The 14457-nt window shown below is 43.3% G+C and overlaps 1 protein-coding gene across 4 annotated transcripts in view; it reads left to right on the top strand.

The window, feature by feature from the left end:
- ARNT2 (aryl hydrocarbon receptor nuclear translocator 2) overlaps window positions 1-14457 on the top strand; it is a 199302-nt gene that overhangs the window by 100768 nt on the left and 84077 nt on the right. For all 4 annotated transcript variants that reach the window (XM_073618473.1, XM_073618474.1, XM_073618475.1 and 1 more), the window contains one exon: window positions 8074-8176. In XM_073618473.1, the coding sequence (XP_073474574.1) occupies window positions 8074-8176 (103 nt within the window). The remainder of the gene's footprint in view (window positions 1-8073; window positions 8177-14457) is intronic.

Below are 14457 nucleotides of genomic sequence, written 5' to 3'. Positions count from 1 at the left end.
ATGCAAAAAATACCAATAAATACCTACTTTAGCACTTTTCTCTGCATAGTCACGTGACCTCTTTATCCACTCTTTTCCCTCTAACTCTGATGGCTGTAAGTAAAGCCTCAAAGCAATGCTCGGCCAATGTCATGTCTCAGAAGCTCTATAGCACTGTTCACTTCTTTATTAACAGCGCTACTCCCTACAGGAGCTGCTGTCAATCTATACCTTAGAGCAGGGGTCTCCAAACTATGGCCCTCCAGTTGTTCAAGAACTACGATTCCCATCATGCCTAGACACATCTATGAATGTCAGAGTTTTACAATGTCTCATGGGACGTGTAGTTCCACAACAGCTGGAGGGCCATAGTTTGGCGATCCCTCCCTTAGAGCATGCCATCCTGTATAATCACAGGCAGACTAGTAGCATGTTCAGATGCTGTATGGTCATACGTTGTCCAGTACACGAATTTTGGACAAAGCCCAGAAGGGATTGACAACGAGAAACCAGAGAGTAACCTGGTCTTCTCGTTGTCATCATAACAAAGGAAGTAGAAGCTGCTTGCAGGATTACCAGGTCATTTTGAAAAAAAGGAGAATAATAAAAATAAATGATAAAAATTAGCATATAGATAATTATTGTATTGATAATGACAAACAACATCTACATTTTTATATTATGGTTATACTAACACTTTAATAGTATGTGATCAATTTTGCAGTGATAGCTCTGTACAATCTAGCTTCTCTGGAGCCATCTATATACACAATTACTACTATATTAGCAGATAAGGCTCTCGATATACAGTATAGGCTTATAATGACTTTCTTCTGTTATTCTGTTACAGCTGTTTGTATTATGCCAGACATGTGTTTTTCTAACCAGCATTGCAGATAACAGGAAAGGCTTGGCTAGGGCTCACCCAAGCCACGTGTCCCACATAGTTCTGGTTTTATAACCACAGGCTAAATATTTAATGAAACATGTAGTAGAAATTCTATAGAAAAATCTAATTAAAACAGATGTCTGTGTACACCAGCAGCCAGGAAAATGAAAAGAAAAAAAAAATCAAAGTCTAAAATGACATTATTCATATACTGTATTTATCGGTGTATAAAACGCACAGGCGTTTAACATGCGCCCCAATTTAAGAGTGAAGTTTCAGGAAGAAAAAACTTTTTAAAAAAATAATGTACTTTGAAGCAAAATAATGGTCAGTGAGCATTAATGCAGCTTCATCTGTGCCCATCTGCAGCCTCAATGCAGCCTGATCTGTGCCAATCTGCAGCCTCAATGCAACCTGATCTGTGCCAATCTGCAGCCTGATCTACGCCATCAATGCAGCTGCCTGATTAAGCCTCACCATCTCTCATCTCTCGCAGGAAATCACCAAGCCATCATCTCCTGTTTACTCGTCTCTCAGTTGGCAGTCACATACACAGTCCCGCCTCCGCCATCAGCATTGGACCAGCTCCTGTGATAGACAGCACACTGGTCCAATGACGGTGGCGGAGGCGGGACTGTGTGTGACGTGAGAGCTGAGTGGAGAGCCGAGTGAAGAGGAGATGACGGCTCGGTGAATTCTGGCGGCACTCGTCCCCCTCCTTCACCTCCGAGGCACGCTGCCGTGATTTTCCCCCTATTTTCAGGGGGAAAAAAGTGCGTGTTATACACCGATAAATACGGTATGTAAATGGTACAATGAGGCTGGGTTCACACTGGTCCGACAAACGCTCCGACATTGGGAGCTCATGTCGCATGACGTGTGAAATTTAATGTTTCCCTATGGGAGCCGTCCTAACTGGTCCGACACAAGTCGTTCCGACTTTAGAAATGCTCCCTGTACTACTTTGGTCCGACTTTGATCCTACTTCAGTCTATTGACTATCATTGAAGTCGGATCAAAGTCGGATTGCCGTCTTGCATGATCCGACTTTGGCACGCGACTTGTGCTCAGATGTTCTTGAGGGGGAACTCCGCGCCAAATTTTAAATAAAAAACCGGCATGGGTTCCCCCTCCAAGAGCATACCAGGCCCTTGGGTCTGGTATGGACCTTGAGGGGAACCCCCTACGCCGATAAAAACGGCGTGGGGGTCCCCCCCAATCCATACCAGACCCTTATCCGAGCACGCAGCCCGGCCGGACAGGAATGGGGGTGGGGACGAGCGAGCGCCCCCCCCCCTCCTGAGCCGTACCAGGCCGCATGCCCTCAACATGGGGGGTTGGTGCTTTGGGGGAGGGGGCGCGCTGCGGCCCCCCACCCCAAAGCACCTTGTCCCCATGTTGATGAGGACAAGGGCCTCTTCCCGACAACCCTGGCCGTTGGTTGTCGGGGTCTGCGGGCGGGGGGCTTATCGGAATCCGGGAGCCCCCTTTAATAAGGGAGCCCCCAGATCCCGGCCCCCCACCCTATGTGAATGAGTATGGGGTACAGCGTACCCCTACCCATTCACCTAGGAAAAAAGTGTCAATTTAAAAAAAAAACACTACACAGATTTTTAAAGCATTTTATTAGACAGCTCCGGGGGTCTTCTTCCGACTTCGGGGGTCTCTCCGGTTCTTCTCCACGCTCTCCGGATCTTCTGCCGGGCTCCTCCGCTCTCTTCTGCTCTTTTGCCGCTCTTTTGCTAAAGCGGAGGAGCCCGGTCTTCGGTCTTCAATCTTCTGCCTTCTGCCTTCTGCCTTCTGCCTTCTGCCTTCTGCCCTCTTCTCCTGATGTTGACACGACGCTCTCTGGGGCTAGAATGCTCTCTGTGCGCTCTGCTCTGACTTATATAGGCGGTGACCCCGCCCCCTTATGCCGTCACAGTCCCTGGGCATGCTGGGACTGTGACGTTTTAGGGGGCGTGGTCATCACCCGATGACCACGCCCCCTAAAACGTCACAGTCCCAGCATGCCCAGGGACTGTGACGGCATAAGGGGGCGGGGTCACCGCCTATATAAGTCAGAGCAGAGCGCACAGAGAGCATTCTAGCTCCAGAGAGCGTCGTGTCAACATCAGGAGAAGAGGGCAGAAGGCAGAAGGCAGAAGGCAGAAGGCAGAAGGCAGAAGGCAGAAGATTGAAGACCGAAGACCGGGCTCCTCCGCTTTAGCAAAAGAGCGGCAAAAGAGCAGAAGAGAGCGGAGGAGCCCGGCAGAAGATCCGGAGAGCGTGGAGAAGAACCGGAGAGACCCCCGAAGTCGGAAGAAGACCCCCGGAGCTGTCTAATAAAATGCTTTAAAAATCTGTGTAGTGTTTTTTTTTAAATTGACACTTTTTTCCTAGGTGAATGGGTAGGGGTACGCTGTACCCCATACTCATTCACATAGGGTGGGGGGCCGGGATCTGGGGGCTCCCTTATTAAAGGGGGCTCCCGGATTCCGATAAGCCCCCCGCCTGCAGACCCCGACAACCAACGGCCAGGGTTGTCGGGAAGAGGCCCTTGTCCTCATCGACATGGGGACAAGGTGCTTTGGGGTGGGGGGGTCGCAGCGCGCCCCCCTCCCCCAAGGCACCACCCCCCATGTTGAGGGCATGCGGCCTGGTACGGTTCAGGAGGGGGGGGGGGCGCTCGCTCGTCCCCACCCCCATTCCTGTCCGGCCGGGCTGCGTGCTCGGATAAGGGTCTGGTATGGATTGGGGGCGACCCCCCACGCCGTTTTTTCGGCGTAGGGGGTTCCCCTCAAGGTCCATACCAGACCCAAGGGCCTGGTATGCCTCTGGAGGGGGAACCCATGCCGGTTTTTTATTTAAAATTTGGCGCGGAGTTCCCCCCTAAAGATTCATACCAAACACAGTGCCGGCATTGGCGGGGATCCAAGTCGGATCCCCGTTCATTGAAAGTCGGACACATGCCGGCTTCATGTCGCAGGGCAAAGTCGGATCCAAAGTAGGACGGCTGTCGTGTCGCACCAGTGTGAACCCAGCCTTAAACCTTCAGTTTATAAATAGCTAAATACATTCCAGGTGCATCAAATCAAAAGGTGTTCAATGTTCCAGGGCCCGTTCTGTGTTTTTTTTCTGCACTTGATTAAAATAGGCTACCACAATGGCACATAAAAATGTTTGCTTTCCATGGTCCCCGTTCACACAACAATGCTGACCTGTTGTGCTGTGTTGAAAAATGCAGACATGCTACATTTTTCTGCAGCTCATTGGATGGCACAGGTTGCAGGGACTAGACTTAAATGAAAAAACAAAAGGAATATAAACAGTGCACTACTGCCCAGCAAAAGGAACACCAGCCCACATGCTAGAACAATGCCGTTTTAGCGAGTGGCTAATGTAAACGAGCACTTACAGTTCATTTTATTTCTAAAGCAGCCGCAGCCTGAGGAGAAGAGCCTGACCCCTGCCAGCAGTTGCAGAGTGAGGCCCTTGCTCTCTGCTTGGAAGCAGTGTTCCCATTGCAGAGGTTTGACACACCCCCTATAGACCTATAGCTCTACAATTAGCATATCTCATGCTTCCCACTGATTGGAGAGTTCTTGCTCTAACTCAGGGGGGCTGTGTCTTATCTCTACAAAGAGATCATTGCTTCCTTGCACAGAAAGCAAGGGATCCTGCAGGCATGCTTTTTTTTTTTAGCTCAGGCTGTGACTGTATTAAAGAAAAAAAAAATCTAAGATTTTTGCACACCTTTATTTAATGAACTTGAAATGTATTTAGCTAATTTCAATTGAAAGTTTTTTTTTTTTTTTTTTAATCAGTATAATTTCCTGATGATTAAGGTGTGTAATGGAAAACAACTCAGCTATAGGTAAATGGTAATAGTTGTCATTATCATTAATAATTTATAAAATGCCAGCATATTACCCAGCATAGTTTATTATACAATAACTAAGGCGAAAGGCTCAATTGGTAATGGCAGCAGTAAACCATGCCCAGGAACAGTCCAAGCAGGTTTGTCCTGCACTAGGTTTTTAGGGACTGTCCTGTGAACTCAGATAATCTGTCACAGCTGGTTGTACCATGCCAGACACTTGTTCTTCTAACCAATACCACTCATAACAGGAAAAGCCTGGCTAGGGCTCACCCAAGCCATATGTCACACACAGTTTGGTTTTATAACCACAGTCTAATTAATTAACAAAACATGTAGTAGAAATCTCATCTTTTATTCTGCTACTGAAAGTCCAAATGAAATCAGATGTCTGTGTACACCATCAGCCAGGAAGACGAGAAACAATAGTTGCATTCTAAGAAGACATTATCCATGAATCTTAAAGTCTATTTAAACTGATAGTTTCAATTAGCCAAATACCTTACAGGTACATCAAAACAAAAGGTGTTTAGCGTCTTACAGTTTGTTTTCTTTGTGAAGCAGCCACAGCCTAAAATGGAAAAATCTGGCTCTTGTCAGCAGCTGCATAGTGGGATCCTTGTTGTCTGTGGGGAAGGCAGTGGTCTTGTTGCAGTCAGCCTACTGAGTCAGACCTATTGCTCTGTAATCAGCAAAGCTTATCTTACCAATCAGCATTATGATACCCACGGTTCGACGAGCTCCAGCTCTGCCTCAGCAGGGGGCATGTCTAAAGATGGGAAGGCCCAGAAAAAAAACTGGAAAAAAAGAAGTGTGAAATATGTGCTTTTACAATGATAAGTAATATATCTATGACATGGTATTCAAACTATATAACATGAAGACCTTAATGAAAGATTTCTGTGACTATGTAAAGTCCTAAATTATTGCATGTTCTCTCAGCTGAAGACAAGCAAATCCTGGAATACAGTTCAAGTAACACTGTACTTCTCAAACAAGAAAAGCATGCATCTTTGCTACTAAGTGGTATTGCAGGGGAAAGGCTTGTGGGCTCCAACTTGTACCTCCTACAGTGGGGTGTTTGTTGGGATAAAGTAGTTTCTGTCCTCTCAGGCCTTAATTGACAAGTAATTGGGTAAATTTGTCTGACAAATTAGTTCATCTTTATAACCTTCAAAGGATTTGTAATAATGATCTCCACCATCCCAGCATAATGTTTCCCTATAGTCTGGTCAGTAAATTGTTTTTTGTTTTCTTCCTCTCAGTAAAATGGTGAGACCAACATCTAGAATTCTAGAAAGCCAGAGGCGCCCTAAAGACATTTTTTATGGAATATATAAAAATAAATAAATAAATAAATATTTTATGGAATGAAATGATGAGGACCAGAATGAAAGTGCGAGTAGCTTTTTCCTCAAGAGTTCTCATTCCAGAAACACTCTTTCTGCTGCTTCTAGATCATCACAAAGTGTTTCTTCACCAGCAGAAAATACACAATCTCTTCATTTGTAGAGGAAATTACACCTGAAAAATCTGGGGAACAATATATCGCAATATATACTTCTGGATCAGCATTGTCGATAACTGAAAATCCATATTGGCAAGAAGTTTCTGAATTATTATGAGGGGAAGGGGGGTGGTCACGTGTTCTCGTGTACAGTATAGGTGAAATGCTCTTATCATATACAGTCCTTGTTTTTCAACTTGTAATAAAAAATATAGTTTTAAAAAGCAAAAATTTGTTCATTTACTTAATAGGCTGTACATTTATTTCAAGTATAATACATTTATATGCACTGCACTTCACTTTCCCAGTGTAACAAAATGAAATTCAAATTGTAAAACTACTGGAAAAAAATGGGAAGAAAACATTTTTTTTCCCATGGCTTCAAAATTTCGTGAAATTTTACATCTCTAGGCGTGTCAGACCTCTGCAAAGAGATCACGGCTTCTCTATAGAGAACAAGCATTTTTGGGGACATGCAGTTTTGCACAGGATGTGGCTGCATTTTATTATGCATATTAGCCATCATTGTGTATTAAGCAATAACATGTATAAGGGACACAGGTATTGGCAAGTAAACCATGGATGACAAAGGGACATCTAGGAACAGTCCAATCAGGTTTGTCCTGAGCTTTTTATTAGCAAAGCAGTATAGCAAGTCCAAAGCATAGCAAGTCCAGGCTGGTGGTCCGTTTCCATCCGACAGCCCATAGAGTACAGTGGGCTGTGTCCGTGTCTGCTCTGCATTAGAAAAGTGAACATGGACCTGTTATCCACCTCCTCAGCTGGGATCAGCGGAGAGCTCCACTGCTGAGCAGGCAGATTTTCTGGGGGAATCCACCAGTGCGAAAGGGGCCGAAAAGCAGATTCAACAAACTGTCTGCTATCAACTTTATAACCCAGAAAAACTTCTACGCCTCTCTCCTGCCAAGCTGGAGCTTGACTTCCTCTGATGTCTTTGCTAGACCCCGCTTACCGTTATTTCTTTGTCCAGTGAAAATATTTCGGTGGTCAGATAACACACTGTCACTGGTCAGTGGAATGGCATTGGTGGAATTTAGAAAGTTGGACCCTGGCAACATAGTGAAACGAAATCAAGATTAAATAGCAGTTGCTGCTTGCCTGGATGCTTGCTTGGACTGATTAAAACCTGAAATTGAGCTGCCTGATAAGAATAGGTCACTTTTCTGATTTACTTCTAAGTTTGTGTATATGTGTGTGTTTGTGTCGAGCTCAGCTTGAGTTTATGAGCAAACCGGAGCCTTTTTTTCAAGTGACGAGAAAAGGAGACAAATGAAAAGGAATCTAAACCTCTACCTCCTGGCCAGAATCAACAATGCAAATTTCAATATTTAATATTTACTATACCCTTTTTTCTGACTTCTCTGTTTATGTATGTCTGTACGGACTGTGTGTGTACAGTGCCAAAAGAAGCCGTTATTTTTCTGTTGCCATTGTGTGATATGTTAGCATACATTCCATCATCAAAGAGGAAAGGGTGGGCCAGGACAATGGCATTTTCCTCACCACCATGAGCTGAGGGTGCAGGCAGTTGGAAAAATTATTTTATTAACATGACAGGTGGAAGACTGCATCACACTTGTTTATGTGCTGACCATAGAAGGTTTAAAGTCACCATTAAAATGAATTATTTCAAGGGAGCAGACGGATTGTTAGAAAACACTTTAGACGCTATATATGTCATATGTCTAGAAAAGTTCTCCTGCGGTAACTTATTAACAGAAACATGAGCATTCTTTAAAAGACAGCTTGATGAAAATGTTAATTTAATAGGAAACTGAGAAGGAAAATGAATCATTCTATTTTTATTTTTTTGCTTAGGACGGATTTTGGACTTGAAAACCGGTACAGTGAAGAAAGAAGGGCAACAATCCTCAATGCGAATGTGTATGGGATCCCGGCGTTCATTCATTTGCCGGCTGAGGTAATAATATTCTGATGTATGTGAATTCTTTTTATAAAAGATGGAAGATTTGCTTGTACCCTTTTGTTAATTAGGAGCAGCATCTGCTCTATTTTTTTCTTTTACAAAGTTTTTATTGATAGAAAAGTAATTACAGCAGATAAGTGCCACAATGTGATGGTTACATCAAACATAAGATGGAGAGGAAGATCCCAACAAAGGGATGTTATATACGTGAAACAGTATTCGCCAGTGCAATAAAAGAATAAGAGAGGAAAAACAGCAGTGGTACCTTGTAGAAAAAAAAAAGTCAATCAATGTCCCAGAGTATATTATTTGGTAGGTAAAAGCTCAAAAAAAAAAAAAAACCCAAGCAACATAAAGGGGTGCATACATTCGTAAATCAACAGCATATTAATGTGAATAAGAAAGAAAAATAATTTTAATTTCTGTTTTTTTCCCCCTTTTTTTATTCTTTCTTATTTATTCTGTATCGTAGTAACCATCGTCACTAGACCGACTCCTTACAATCAGGAGTCTCAGAGAAGAATACACAGAAAAAAGAAAGAGAATGGGTAGACTGCAGAGAATAGGGGGGGACTTAAGAGAGAGAGAAAAAGAGGGAGAGAAGAAGAGGGGGAAGAGTCCTGCTGTATTTGTTTATGTTTAGAATGGTTAATACCCTCTGTATCACCTGACAGGTATCTTTGACAGGTATCCTGTTTCCACTTCCGGGAGTCTGGGCTGCTGCCCATGATGTCACCGCTCAGCTCCCTCCTCCTCCCCCTGCCACCGGGCCAGTAGGAGCTACACTGACGTAAGGCTACACTGCCGGGTTCCCTTACCCGCAATGGCGGCGGCATGCACCCGACAGCTGATGGAAACATCAGCTGCGGTGCCGACATCGCTGGACTCCAGGACAGGTAAATGTCCTATTATTAAAAGCCAGCAGGTGCAGTATGTGTAGCTGCTGGCTTTTCATTTTTGAAGCTGTGGGCGGAACACTGCTTTAATGGTTTTGAACAGAGCAGTCCTGATCCTCTTGTTTTTGGGTCCCCCCCACCACCACCACCACCACTGCTGTGTAAGCCAGTGAGGAGAGAGAGACCCGGGAGAACCGCTGCTCTCATGCATATCACTGGATCGAGATGGGGCTCAGGTAAGTATTTGGGGGGGGGGGGGGGGGACTAGAATGCATTAAGGTAAAAAACCTTGAGCTTGTAGAACCGCTTTATTAATAATTATGGTTGTAGCAGTTCTTAATTTTAAAACTATATCTGGATTTTCAGTTACACCAGAGCTCTTCTTTCAATCTTTGCTTCTACAGACACATGTAGATAAGCAGTTTTTTTTTTTTACTGGGTGTGCTTAATAGATTTATAGTAGAAATTATATTTGCGCTACGATGCCTTTAAATAACTTTTCACTGAGAGTACCATAGCCACCAGTGTATTTATTCGCTGAAAGTTGTAATCAGAATAATTTCCTCTCTCTTTTCTGTTGAAATCTAGCAATTCATTTTAATATACAGGAAGAATGATAGCTAAGTGTTGAGCTAAAGGGCCTTGTATGACTGTGAGCTGGAAGTAATATTAGAGGGCTTCTAGGGACGGCTTTGAATGTTCTTGTTTCATTGCCGTGAAAAGCCGGACCCTCTGGAATTTCAAACATTGCTCATGCTAATTAATAATGTTGGCATCTACCTAAAAAATGATCTTACTGGCCTTAGCATGAAATATTAGCACTGAACAGACACGTGTAAAGGCTATAAGCCAGTCTGAATATTTTCTGTTGATCTCTCATCAGTATCATATAGACTAGTCACAGCAAGTCGTATTCATCTATTAAAAAAATACATATCTATAAATTTTTATGTTTGTGTTGAAATATTGCTGCTGTGTTGTGACTTGTATAAAAAAACGGAATCCCATTTATTAACTGTTGTATCAGAGATACACTGTATTGTCAAAAGTATTTGGACGCCTGCTTTTACACATGAACTTTAATGGCATCCCAGTCTTAGTCCGTAGGGTTCGATATTGAGTTGGCCCACCCTTTGCAGCTATAACAGCTTCAACTCTTCTGGGAAGGCCGTCCACAAGGTTTAGGAGTGTGTCTATGGGAATGTTTGACCTTCTTCTAGAAGCGCATTTGTGAGGTCAGGCACTGATGTGGACGAGAAGATCTGGCTTGCAGTCTCCCCTCTAATTCATACCAAAGGTGTTCTATCGGGTTGAGGTCAGGATTCTTTGCAGGCCAGTCAAGTTCCCCCACCCCAAACTCGCTCATCCATGTCTTTATGGAGCTTGCTTTGTGCACTGGTCCAAATCATTTGGTGGAGGGGGGATTATGATGTGGGATCGTTTTTCAGGGGTTGGGCTTGGCCTATTAGTTCCAGTGAAGGGAACTCTTAAGAAGTCAGTATACCAAGATATTTTGGACAGTTTCATGCTCCCAACTTTGTGGGAACAGTCTGGGGATGGCCCCTTCCTGTTCCAACATGACTGCACACCAGTGCAAAAACCAAGGTCCAAAAAGACATGGATGAGCGAGTTTGGGGTGGAGGTATTTGACTGACCTGCACAGAGTCCTGACCTCAACCATAAAGAACAGCTTTGGGATGAATTAGAGTGAAGACTGTGAGCCAGGTCTATTCGTCCAACATCAGTGCCTGACCTCACAAATGCTCTTCTGAAAGAATGGTCAAACATTCCCATAAACACACTCCTAAACCTTGTGGAAGAGTTAAAGCTGTTATAGCTGCAAAGGGTGGGCCAACTCAATATTGAATTCTACGGATTAAGACTGGGATGCCATTAAAGTTCATGTGCGTGTAAAGGCAAACGTCCCAATACTTTTGGTAATATAGTGTAGATTAAGGCTTAGCTTACACTTTCAGATGGCTGTCAAAACACGCAGCTGAAGCTCCATTTTTAACTCTCCCCCTAAGCTGCAAAGCCAGCCTTACAGGGGTATACATATGCAATGGCTGTTATGCTTTGAAATATGGTGCAACAAAAATGATCCCAGCTGTCGCGTTTGGTGAGCAGCACCGCCCGCTGAGCACAACCCATTCAAATGAATAGGGCCACACTGCCCTGCTGTGGGTTTTTAGGGGTTTAAATCCAGGCAATAAGGCAACAACATAATGGGGTTTATTTACTAAAGCTGGAGAGTGCAAAATCAGGCTCACTTCTTCATAGAATCAGCTTCCAGGTTTTATTGCCAAAGCTTAATATAGCAAGCTGAGGTTAGAAACTGATTGGTTTCTGTGCAGAAGTGAGCCTGATTTTGCACTCTCCAGTTTCAGTAAATAAACCCCAATGCCTCTTCACTGCCTGTCAGATGCCTGAAAATTGGTCCACTGCAGATCATTCTTCAAAGGTCTAGCGCAAATGTAAATGATCCCTTACTGAATATAGGAAAGCACATTTATATAGTCAGAGATTATTTTATTTACTTTTAAAATAAGTGTGTGAATATAGCAGCCGGATGCTGTCAGATTCATCACTCCATTTAACATTTATATTGCTCACTTTTAATTATTTAGTAATTATATATTTTATTATTTCATTATACATGGATTTTCTTGGTCACACTTTTTCACACAGTGAACTAATTTCACCCCTGATGAAGCCAGTTATAGCAAAACATGTTTGGGTTATGGGACTTTGGGTTTTGTTAGCACTTTTCTGATTTGATATTTTCTCAGAGTACAGAAGTATATTGTTTTTTTTGGCCTATACAGAAGATTATGGACAGAGCAAGGTTCATTTAGAGCCCTTTCACATGCAGTTGGCTGCATTTTGAACTCCACTCCAACTGCATAGACCACCAAAAATCAAGGTAATCCTATGGATATTGTTCACATCATTGCAGTGCAGTTCAGCGCGGTTAAAAAAAGAAGAGCATGCTGCATTTTTCAATGCCGCAAATTCAGGGTATCTCAATATTTTATATTTTCTGTTATAAAACATATCGCATACAAAAAAACAAAAAATTTAATTTCTTCATAAATTTAGACCAAAATGTATTCTGCTACATGTCTTTACTAAAAAAAAAACCTCTCAATAACTGTATTAATTGGTTTGTGCAAAAGTTATAGCATCTACAAATGATGGCATATATACCGGAATTGTTATTTATTTATTTTTTTATACTAGTAATAGTGGTGATCAGCGACTTATAGTGGGACTGTGATAGTGTGGTGTGCAATCTGACACTAACTGGGAACTTCCCACTTTGTGGGAACTGGCTAACTGACGTTAATATCACCAGTGACACTAATACAGTGATCAGTGCTAATAATATACACTGTCACTGTACTAATAACACTGGCTGGTAAAGGGTTAACATCTTGGATGATCAAGGGGTTAAATGTGTAATGCGGGCTGCTTTTTACTAAATAGCTCTTTGTTTCTTATCCCTGCTTTTCAGGAAGAAACAGAGAGATCAGTCCCTGTGTACAGAGCCCAGTGTTAATTGTCAACGCAGGGCTCTGGGCTGTGATTGGACACAGGTGATCAGCAGGTCCCAGCCATGAATCATTAGCTGGGATCTGCTGACTAAGTTCAATCACAGCAGAGCTGGCGGGCGGGGGCACACGCGCACGCCCTGAACCCTGAAGAAAGCCGCAAGGTGCAGGTACGTTACGGTGCCTGTACGAGCCACCCCGCCACGGTGTAAGCAGTTAACTTATAAAAAAAGTGATGTTTTAGGATCCAGTGGGTTTGGTGCACGGTAATAAAGGCACATCCATCCCTCCTCGATTGTAAGCTCTAACGAGCAAGGCCTCTGATTCCTCCTGTATTGAATTATTTTGTAACTGTACTGTCTGCCCTCTTGTTGTAAAGCGCTTAGCAAACTGTTGGCACTATATACAGTGCCTTGAAAAAGTATTCATACTCCTTAAAATTTTCCACATTTTGTCATGTTACAACCAAAAACGTAAATCTATTTTATTGGGATTTTGTGTGTCTGACCAACACAAAGTGGCACATAATTGTGAAGTGGAAGGAAAATGATAAATGGTTTTAAACATTTTTTACAAATAAATATGTGAAAAGTGTGGGGTACATTTGTATTCAGCCCCCCTGAGTCAATACTTTGTAGAACCGCCTTTCGCTGCAATTACAGCTGCAAGTCTTTTTGGGGATGTCTCTACCAGCTTTGCACATCTAGAGATTGAAATTTTTGCCCATTCTTCTTTGCAATATAGCTCAAGCTCTGTCAGATTGGGTGGAGAGCGTCTGTGAATAGCAATTTTCAAGTATTGCCACAGATTCTCGATTGGATTTAGGTCTGGATTTTGACTGGCCCATTCTAACATATGAATATGCTTTCAAACCATTCCATTGTAGCTCTGGCTGTTAGTTTAAGGTTGTTGTCCTGCTGGAAGATGAACCCCCACCCCAGTCTCAATTCTTTTGCAGACTCTAACATTTTTTCTTCTAAGATTGGCCTGTATTTGGCTCCATCCATCTTCCCATAAACTCTGACCAGCTTCCCTGTCCCTTCTGAAGAAAAGCATTCCCACAACATGATGCTGCCACCACAATGTTTCATGGCGGGGATGGTGTGTTCAGGGTGATGTGCAGTGTTAGTTTTCCGCAACACATAACATTTTTCTTTTAGGCCAAAAAGATAAATTTTGCTCTCATCTGACCAGAGCACCTTCTTCCACATGTTTGCTGTGTCCCCCACATGGCTTTTCACAAACTGCAAACGGCACTTCTTATGGCTTTCTTTCAACAATGGCTTTCTTCTTGCCACTCTTTCATAAAGGCCAGATTTGTGGAGAGCACGACTAATAGTTGTCCTGTGGACAGATTCTCCCACCTGAGCTGTGGATCTCTGCAGCTCCTCCAGAGTTACCATAATCTTCTTGGCTGCTTCTCTGATTAATGCTCTCATAGTTTACATAGTTAGTACAGTTGAATAAAGACACCAGTCCATCCAGTTCAACCTGAGTGAGTGTGGGTGCGTGTCTACAATTGCCCCTATCCCTCTACATTATGTCTCATTAAGATGCTCATCTATTATATTATTATTTATTTAAGGTACCCCTATAGCGCCGTCAATTTACGCAGCGCTCCACACATACATCGCACACTCACATCAGTCCCTACCCTCAAGGAGCCCACAATCCAAGGTCCCCAATTCACATACTAGAGCCAATTTTGGACAGAAGCCAATTCACCTACCAGCATGTCTTTGGATTGTGGCAGGAAACTGGAGTACCCGGAGAAAACCCACGCAGGCACAGGGAGAACATGCAAACTCCAGGCAGGTACTCTCCTTGC

This window comes from Aquarana catesbeiana, linkage group LG03 (genome assembly GCF_042186555.1).
Source record: "Aquarana catesbeiana isolate 2022-GZ linkage group LG03, ASM4218655v1, whole genome shotgun sequence".
Taxonomy (NCBI): Eukaryota; Metazoa; Chordata; class Amphibia; order Anura; family Ranidae; genus Aquarana; species Aquarana catesbeiana.
The sequence above is the reverse complement of the archived record's forward strand: the minus strand, read 5'-3'. Positions and strand labels throughout refer to the sequence as shown.